The sequence below is a fragment of the Mytilus edulis genome, chromosome 9 (assembly GCF_963676685.1).
Source record: "Mytilus edulis chromosome 9, xbMytEdul2.2, whole genome shotgun sequence".
Classification (NCBI taxonomy): domain Eukaryota; kingdom Metazoa; phylum Mollusca; class Bivalvia; order Mytilida; family Mytilidae; genus Mytilus; species Mytilus edulis.
In genome coordinates this window covers 77,008,957-77,019,245 of record NC_092352.1, presented here as the reverse complement: position 1 = coordinate 77,019,245, position 10,289 = coordinate 77,008,957, and the positions used below count along the sequence as shown (strand labels likewise).

Sequence of the window (10,289 nt, the reverse complement as noted above, 5' to 3'; positions counted from 1 at the left end):
TAATCGTAACCATCAACGACATTGCATCAAAATGAAAAAGCTGCGGCCAAGTAGACATCATCCTGCTAGACTTTGCTAAAGCATTTGACAAGGTACCACTTTTGGGTCCTCAATGCTCTTCAACTTTGCACTTTTTTGTTTGGCTTTATAACTATTTTGATCTGAGCGTTACTGATGAGTCTTATGTAGACGAAACGCGCGTCTGGCGTATTAAAAATGATAATCCTGGAACCCTGGTACTTTTGATAACTATTAAGTCAGAGTTTTTTTTACTTTTGAATAGTTTTTATGACAGCAATTTTCTTTTCTTATCAATCGTTATCAAAAGCAGAAGTCGAAACACGAATATAATGCTTAAAACACGTGCGTTGGATAGACAATTTGAATGTACCAATTTCAAAACAGTTATGTATATCAAAGTTAATGGATGAAGTTTAAAATCAGAGATATTTTTTTTACAATTGAACATTTTTCGTTAAAACAGCAGTTTTCTTTTCCAGGACCATCGTTAAAAAAAGAGAAGACGCAAAAGTATTCCTCAAGCCGTTGTATGTTATTTTCAAATTTTGTTCATTTAAATGTTTTAGTGTTTAGTACGTTCATTTTCACTGAAATAGTACACATTTTTATTGAGGGGTCAGCTGAGGTCCACCTCCGGTTGTGGGATTTTCTCACGGCATTGAGCTGTTTTCTGCTCTTTGGTCCAGGGTTGTTATCTCTTTGACATATTTTCCATTTTCATTCAGTCAATTTTATTTTTCATTGTTGAATGTCGTATAGTATTCTATTGCTGCCTACATTCACGACATTTGATATCTGCATGATGGATAGCTTAGGGTCATCCTTATTTTGTTAAATACAATACAACGCAGAGGATAACGCACAAAGCGAAAGATAAAACTATTTAGTATTCATCGACAAAATTTTGTTATTTGTTATATAATGTATATAAAAAGGTGTGCCAGATATACCAGCCCATTGGAAATAACACTAATATTTTATTAATTAAATGATAATTTAAAAAGTTATATAAATACATTATTAATGTATAGTGGGACTGATGAGATTAAAAAAAAGTTTAACCCCGCCGCATTTTTGCGCCTATCCCAAGTTTCTACATGGCCTTTGTTAGTCTTGTATGAATTTTAATTAAAGTTCATTTATATATTTCGGAGTTTAGTATGACGTTCTTTATCATTTAACTAGTACACATTTTTGTTTAGGGACCAACTGAAGCAACTTTTCTCCCTGTAGACCCATTGGTGGACTTCTGCTGTTTTCTGCTCTATGGTCGGGAGGTTGTCTCTTTGGCATATTCTACATTTCCATCCTCAATTTTATTACACTAGAAATTTGGACACACATATTACAATCATCAAGTTTAAATACTATCGCTCTCTACTATGCACTAAAGGGACGAGAGAAGAATCTAAGAGAGTGCACAGTATCCATGGATTTGCTATAACCAATATTTAAAGACTACTATACATTTTTTTTCTTCTATTTTTCAATGTCTGTATTGTTTATAATTGTAACATTTTTGTCTATCGCTTGTCCTGACGAACGTGTTTTTATTTCAAATATTTACATTCGGCCAAGTTTCAGGATTAGAACATTTACTTGACCGATTGTATATGAATTTGGTGATGTCTAAGGGTTACATGTGTAAGAGTCAACTACCATTCCACTATATATTGCGTGATGCCTATGATCTCCTGATATGACTTATCAACGTTTTTCCAAGAGTAACACGACGGGTGTCTCTTGTGGGGCAGGATCTGCTCACCCTTCCGGAGCACATGAGACCCCCCCCCCCCCCCCCGATTTTTGATCGGGATCATGTTGCCCAATCTATCAATTTGTCTTTTTCCTTTAAGCTATGGATTTGTCAGTTTGTTATCGACTGATGAGTTTGAATGCCCCTTTGGTATCTATTTCAAAATCTATTTTGTATTGTTTATACTGTTATTTGTGATTTGATCGTGGTTTTTTTTTGCCATGATGTCATTGTATTTGTTTTCGATTGATGAGTATGAATGCATCTTTATTATTTTAATTAGTTAGACTCTGTGTGACACACATTATAAGGAACATAGTTTGAAAGTTATATTATGCACCATATACAGGTGACACTTTTACCTTTCCAATATTTTAATTGCTATGAGACAGCGAGCCGATCCATTCTTTAACGCTTATGGATTAGATTCTTAACATGTAAGAGAAAAATGAATAAACTAATCCGAATAAATAAACTTAGTAAAAAGTAAACAAAAGAGAGGCAAAATATACCCAAGGGACATTCAAACTCATAAGCCGATAACAAACTGTTGCTGTTATGTTATTACAACACCGATAATACGTCTAATTCGATAATATAAGTCACATGTGGGTAAAAGAGGCAAGGATTGTAGTTACGACTTTTAGAAAATATCCGTTGGGTGACTGTCAAATATCGCAGATGTTTTATAAATCATTATACAGTAATTGAAGAATGATCGTTTTCTTAAACAAAAAATATTTTAAGAATTGTATATATCCGAAATTAACGATACGGGCAACCACTAAATTCTGAAGTGGAATAAAAAATGTCAATTTCGGATTGAGAAATGTATAAAAACATGTCACCCTCGGTCTTTTGTACAGATATGCATGAACATTACTAGTATTATTGTACCTTCTAATTCGATATCTAGTGTAATTTCTATAATACCCTTTTGAGACGTACGACAGAAAACTAGCAAAAACATGAGTTTATTTAAAGACACAATAGGGGGTACAAGAAATCATCTTGAAAATAACTAATTAGATGAACTAGAAACCTGATAGTGATGTTGAACACTATCATGACTACATGTATACGATGTTTTTAGGATTAACTTATGGGTCATTTTAATAGCCATATTTTTGACATATTTTATCACACAACAAATATATCAAGAACAAAATAGTTTTATTGCAATTTCAAAAATAATGACTTGCATAATATATATATATACATATATATATAGTTTGTAAACAAAAACAAAATAATATGATAACTTTAAAAGACAACAGAAGATACACAAAGAAGTCACGCATATGACCAACACTTACACATGGGAATAAGTTATTCAAATAAATTATAAATTCTCAAAAAGAATAATGTTATTTCATCATGTTCATAGCATGTTCGAAATTCAGTTTCACCGGTATTTTGTCATCAAATTTTCCAGTAGACCATCCGACACTTGCCAATAACCAATAATACTTAATTATATTGAATTCACTGTCTTAAAGATCACAGACAGAGAAACAATCGCTTGTTGTAATACAATTGCATTTGAAGAGATTCTAAAGTTTAAGGTGGTATGGGAGTCTAAATAAAAATGATAGAATTTGTTCATACTTTGCCAACACGTTATATCTATTGATACATGTTGAAAAATATAATAAAAATGATAGGTCACCGCGCATTTTCTCAAGCTACAGGACGGGACAAAATGACACATTTTGTATGGATTATACAGGAAAAAACACCATTTTGTGATTAGAAACTAAACAAAATGATAGAATTGTTAAATACTTCAGGAAAAGATAGCTTTCAGACACTGCTTTGAGAATATCAAAAGAAAAGATAGGGTCACCGTACGTTTTTTCCGGCTAAAATACAAAATAGGAAAATTCCATACAGAATCCTTCAGAAAATGCACTTTTTTAGAGTTACCTCCCCTTAAAATGCCAATTTAAAAAAAAAAAAAAAAAAAAAACAACCAAAAATAATTAACATTTGCAAAAATATCAATATTTAGAAGTTATATTCTTATAAATTGGTACTTTTAAATGAAAATGTACATTAAACATCTGCATTCCTGCATCAAATTTTGCTAACTTGATGGAAAATTTGGACCTTTGATTCTCTGTTTTTTACAATCCAAGATGGAGGAAGACACCCATACCACCTTAAAAATACGGAAAGCAAAAAGCAAAACGTTCTACTCCATCATCATGACTTTGCGAATACCCCCCCCCCCCCCAACCGCCATATCAACTGGTTTGCCACTTTTGCCTGTAAGTTCAAGACAATCTCTATGATCTTCTTTGAAAAATTGATTGGATAAAGATAGTCTGCAGGAACTTGGATTGGGTACAATTGAGTTCAGAATAGTTATTACATCACAGGTTTAGAACTCTTCCATGTCTGTTGAAATGCTGGACGATTTTTCAGTCTTTCTAAGTAGGACAGTAATTCTGGGTACTTCTGTATTAGAATTCCTTCTTTCATTTCCGATGCCCACCACATATTATAGCCCAATACACAGTCTGCCACTGAAAATCTAAAAAGAAAAAAAAAGAAAACGCATACAATCTAGAAGCTAATTTAAACAAATCATTTGATAGATCAATTGGTAAGAAAAAAAATTTCTCGAATAAGCATACCCCCTTTTATATGTCCTTTTGAATACAACTGATGTAAGTAAAGAGTACAAATATGTATCAACCTTATAAAAAAAGGATCTACACCAACAGTTAAAGCCGCCAGATACATTTACCGTAAGTCGAACCGAAATTATAAAAGAGCAATTATTTATTACATATGGTTTATATATGAATCCGAATTTCAGTTATATGAGCAGACTGGACAGCTCTCAGCTGCAGTCTTATAGTTTATGCCATTTTTTAAATTATAATCCAACCATGTTACAATGTAAGAATTTTTCTAGTACACGGAATTTTAATTTTATAGTTTTCTACAACATTAACGTTTGTTTTTAAACAAAATTCTTACGACCTTTGTATGATAAATGTGCAAACTTGTCTTTTTACCAGTTTCTAACAATGTTCAAAGCCCCATTTACCTATTTACCTATTTACCTATCCCGAGTTCAAAATTAGAAATACATAGATCTATGTTCTATCTTTGTGATGAAAACAGGTGTATTTGTTCTCAGAATGAAAAAAAAACACACGAATATAATACATTGTCCGATAGTTGCTCAGATTGTTGACCGATTGAAACTATTTTTACCCTAAGATATGAACCCTACAATGGTCATTCAATTCGACCGGTTGAAATGATTTTATAGATTCAATATTTTATTAAAGTCTCATCACTTGTATAACATTATACATTCCAATAAACATATAAAACATTGCGTATAACATGAAATATTGGATAACATTTATACTATGATCTTCTTACAATGGTCATTCAATTCAGTCCGATCTAATCCCTATACATATAAAAAAAAAAGATATGGTAAGATTGCTAATGAGATAACTATCCACACGAGACCAAATGACACAGATATTAACAGCTATAAGTCACAAAGCTCAGACCGCATAGACAACTATGAAAAGGCCCCAGACGAGAAAATTAACGGCCTAATTAATGTACAAAAAAATAAACGAAAAACAAGTATGTAACACAACAACAAACGACAACAACTGAATTACAGGCTACTGACTTCGGATAGGCACAAACATACATAATGTGACGGGGTTAAACATGTAAGCGGGATCCCAACCCTCCCCTTAACCTGGGACAGTGTTGTTACAGTACAACATAAGAACGAACTATAAAAATGGGTTGAAAAAGACTAAACTCAACATGTTCATGTGTGTATCCAAAATCTGGACACTAGTCAGTGTGTCTCTTTTCTAATATCTTACGGATTAATAGGTTGTGATAATTTAGCGTAGATAGACGGTGCCTGTTAGATTAATTCTCAAGGAGAAGCGAAAGATTCCAAAAAGATAGTCAACTTATTCACCCCTTTTAGTTTTAAATAAAATCTGGGATTTAGAGGAGTTTTTAGTTTATATCTTTATTTGAATACTTTTTAGACATGGTCTAGAGTCAAAGGATGTAGGCACGGGTAACTAACTTGCGAGGACTAGTTTGTGAGCGCAATTTGCCCGATTTGTTGTTTAATTGTTGTATGTGTTATCTCGGTATATTGCACACCCTTTTATTAACATCAAAAGGGCAGCTAGAGTATGAAATTTCGAACAAAGGCAGGACAGGAGTTCTCAGTAAAAAAAAGCATGATAAATTTTTTTTTTTAAAGGCATCCTAGCCACCCCCCCCCCTCGAAAGAAATCAAATGGTAGCTCCCTTAAGAGTAAGAAATTAATTTTAATACACTTACTTGTCGCCACAGATATATTCCTTTCCACGCAGACGTGTAACTAGATATTTAGCACATGCATTAAATTTTTGTGTTGCGTGTTCAATTTCATTTTTGTCCTCAGTTCCATTTTTTTCGTTGAAGAAAAATTGAACAAACAATTTTTCCTGCACCTCATCCAGTGTCGCGCAGACATAAAACATAATACTGAAAAAAAATAATATTATATAAATTGTACTCGTTCATTGAATCCACAAGCTAGATCGATCAATTTCAGAATGTTTTAAAATAAGTATCTGGTAAAAATTTTATAACTTTTTTTATTAGGAAAGTGACTAACAGCGGAAACGAAAATTCCTTATAACAAATTTCAATTATTTTTACTCCTTTATTTTCTAAATACATTTAGTAAGGTGGCATGAACATATTCAATTGTCAATTAACATTTATGAAATAAAGCATACAATAGAGATTTTAAGAGCGACATGTCCTTAGTGGGGGGGGGGGGGGGGGAGAGAAAACTGATATAAGTCAGTATCTAATACATACTTGTATAGGTCACCTAAGTCTGTTGGTATCAAACTGTGGTATTTTTCGGCCAAATGCATACAAATAGCTCCAGATTCAAGTAGAGTTAAGTCATCATATTGCAAAGCAGGAACTGTTGTGTGTGGATGAACTGTTTCAGTGTAACTCTTGCTTTCATTCGAAGTTTTATCCCAAACATCGACATCAATCAGTTCATAGTCTTCTAAAGCATTCAATTCTGAAAAAAATATGTACTAGTCAACAAAAGAAACGATACACGACTTTTTTTCGAATAAAAGATGAAGTTTTCCGTTTAAAGGACCAATATTGAACGTAGTAATAGTTAATGACCACGGAAATATAAATCCGTTTACAAAAAAAAATATTTCTTTCGTAAGAAATCGTTAAAATATATACTAGTCAACAAAAGAAACAATACACGACTTTTTTTTCAAATTTAAAAATGAGTTTTCCGTTTACAGGACCAATAATGAAGGTAGTAATATTTAATGACCAAGGAAATATAAATCCGTTTAAAAATTATTTTTTTGCTTTCATGACGTCATTTGGCAAAATTCATTTTTTTTTACAAAATTTACATTAAACGACAATTTCAAAAACAGAAGTTCCAACTAATGATGCCAACCTCTAATTTTAAGGTTAAGACAATGTTTGCCATCAATTTTTTTTTAAATCGTCCAGTTTCTTTGTTTATTTGTTAAGCAAAGTTCGGCCCCACAAGAAATCGTCAAAATGTATACATTATCCATTGATTTGCCATTATGATAGACAGTATGTTTAAAGTGCAATTAAAAAAACGGAAACAATCTTAAAACTAGTCCGAAAGGTTCCAAATTTACAGTGTGTTGTTCTCATATCTAAAGCATGATTTGAGACGATAACATTTTTTTCCTTTTTTTGCATTTTTTGAGATTTCAAAAAAAACTTTTTATGACCAAACATTTAAAAAAAAACAATATTTCAACCCATTATTTACAACATGAACCTAACTTGATTAGCATATTGAATATTTCAAAACAAATTTGAAAATTCATTTTGTACTTTTGCGTCGATTATTTATCCAACTTTCCACAAAAATAATTTGCACCCTATGATCGTTTACACTGAATTTAGTTACTTTCCGACAGGTTTTGATTTTCATTATCACGTGTGTATACATTGCAAATGAAAATTTTTTGTTTTTTTTTAAAGTATCGCATTTGGTTTTATATTTAATACTTTTAGATGAATTGTATTCCATAGACGTGTATCGTTTCTTTTGTTTACTAGCTAGTATATAATAATTTTGTTTAAAAAAAATTTAAAATGAAAAAAATCAATTTTCAGACACAAGACGTCGAAAGTAATTTATTCTGAAAAAAAATGTTTTTAAGAATTAAAAAAAAAAAAAAAAATCATATCCAAGTCGTCGAAAGTATTTGATTTGAAAAATAAACTATTTTTTTTTGTAAGAAATAAAAAAAAGACTCATTTAATTATAGGCATAATGCATTTGATTCTGAAAACAAAAAAATGTTGAATGATTTTGTTTAAGGAAGCAAGCGCAAGAACTATTTTTCGTGTCCTTTTCAAATATCGGACTCACAAAATTTATAAAAGGTTATTTGCCTTTAATTAAGTAATAAAAACTTGTATTTATATCAATTTTTTTTGTATCTGATGCTCAACTTTTAAACATACAACTCATGCTTTATCTGATCACGTATAATTAATTTACACTTTTTAGAACAATTCGTGGGAATTTGATATTGCAGAAAATATTTTATCCGAACATCATAGAACAACAAGGAAAGTACATACCTCTTAGAAGCCATATACATCTATTAGACCGAAAAACTGAATGAAAGTATAATTTTCCTTTCTTTTGAGAATTTTTTCCCTTCTTATTTCGCAAAATTGTAAAAGCAGTGAGTGCACTTATGCCACCAAAACATAAAGTTAAAGTAAATTTGTTCGACACAAATTTTTGCAACTGTTCCATGTTCCGTTTCAAAATGATAACCTTATTCTTTGATTATATGTGTTGGTTTATATATATATAGACATTCCCAAATATCTATAAGGTCACAGACTTCTCTCGTATGTTGATTACTAATAGATTAGTACTGATATATATATCTTATCAAAAGTAAATAAAGTCATTCAGTATGAGTAGAAATAGTGGCTATCTGACTTTAAATTTTCTTTCAAATTTAAAATAAAGCTCGTTAAATAAATTCAAGTCAAAACAATTTATTTGATTTGGAGTTTCAGAACTACTAGTGAAGTTAAATTCAGAAACCTTTTAGAGTGCACCACATTAATAAAGTTTGGTCACTTATCAGACATATTTCATCCAATAATATTCCTTTTCTTTCTTCGGGGATATTGTTGAAATCCATTCCCACCATCTACAGTTAAACTTTAAACTAAAAAAATTCTGATGTCTTACATAAATATGTATTTTATGATGGTAAAATACTAAACTCCTAATGGGAAGGATTGTACTTGATATTCAAATGATTAAGACATAATCTTTGCACAAATCAGTTTAATTTAGGTCTGGAGCTGGCATGTCAGTAACTGCTAGTAGTCTTTTGTTAATTTATGTATCATTATCATTTTGTTTGTTTTCTTATGTTACTGGTTCTGACATCGGACTCAGACTTCTTTTGAACTGAGTTTTACTGTTCGTATTGTGTGTGTTTGTTTTTCTACATCGGCTAGAGGTATCTGGTGAGGGTTTAAATTTTGAAAAAAAACATGTTTTACCCCGCCGCATTTTTGCGTCTGTCCCAAGTCAGGAGCCTCTGGCCTTTTTTAGTCTAAATAATTTTTAATTTTAGTTTGTTGTGTTCATTTAGGAGTTTCATATAACATCCTTTATCACTGAACTGGTATACATATTAAATTTTATTTACAGTTTTGTTATCAAGATTGTGTCATGTCTTAAACTATTTCAGGTGCACATAGTTGTCTGTACTGTTGGGATACAAACAGGTAAAGTATATATGTATATTTTATAAATTAATAAATTTTATACGACTGTCATATAAGTTAGAGGTTTGAGGTTTAGCTAGCTATATAATATAATATAATCCACCCTTTTCTGCATAAGAAAATGCCTGTACCAAGTCAGGACTATGACAGGTGTTGTCTATTCGTTTGGTGTGTTTTGGCTTTTGATTTTTCCATTTGATTAGGGACGTTTAGAATTTTCATCGGAGTTCAGTAATTTTGTGATTTTACTTTTTCCTTCTGTTGAACCATAATCTTTCCTTGAACTGTTTTGTTGCTCTTTTTTGAAAACACAAAACATATGTATTAAATAGTCTAATGTAAATCACAAAGTTTCACAAAGAGTATTTTATTTTGTCTAAATATAATCCATCCCTATTCAATCCTTTGCAATTCTAGATTTTTCATAGTTGGTTTTATTTCCTTTTTTTGTAATGTGACAAATAAAGGCAACAGTAGTATACTGGTGTTCAAAAGTTATAAAGAGGTTGAGATAAAACAAATCCGGGTTACAAACAATAACCGACTATCTATAATTTAGCTCTGCATAATAAGAGCCTTATTTGTAGCTTACAAGGAGGTAGGGCATACTTCCGTTATTTTGTTCCCACCTTGACCATACCGTAGCCAGAGTGG

The 10,289-nt window shown here is 31.3% G+C and overlaps 1 protein-coding gene across 1 annotated transcript; it reads right to left on the bottom strand.

Moving 5' to 3' along the window:
- Nucleotides 1–2,933: 2,933 nt before the first annotated feature.
- LOC139489083 (uncharacterized) lies at nt 2,934–8,658 on the bottom strand. The gene is made up of 4 exons (XM_071275200.1): nt 8,457–8,658; nt 6,657–6,873; nt 6,129–6,314; nt 2,934–4,313 (listed from the first exon to the last, which is right to left on the bottom strand). The coding sequence occupies exons 1-4, from the start codon at nt 8,635–8,637 to the stop codon at nt 4,148–4,150; spliced, it is 750 nt and encodes a 249-aa protein (XP_071131301.1). The 5' UTR covers nt 8,638–8,658; the 3' UTR covers nt 2,934–4,147.
- Nucleotides 8,659–10,289: the final 1,631 nt, after the last annotated feature.

What these genes read in the sequence shown, in the direction of transcription:
- LOC139489083 (XM_071275200.1), bottom strand. Translation starts at nt 8,637, where the DNA reads ATGGAACAGTTGCAAAAATTTGTGTCGAACAAATTTACTTTAACTTTA. An exon ending in ATGTATATGGCTTCTAAGAG is followed by an intron (nt 6,874 to 8,456) that starts GTATGTACTTTC and finishes TATTTTTTTCAG; the next exon opens with AATTGAATGCTTTAGAAGAC. An exon ending in GAATATATCTGTGGCGACAA is followed by an intron (nt 4,314 to 6,128) that starts GTAAGTGTATTA and finishes TTTTCTTTTTAG; the next exon opens with ATTTTCAGTGGCAGACTGTG.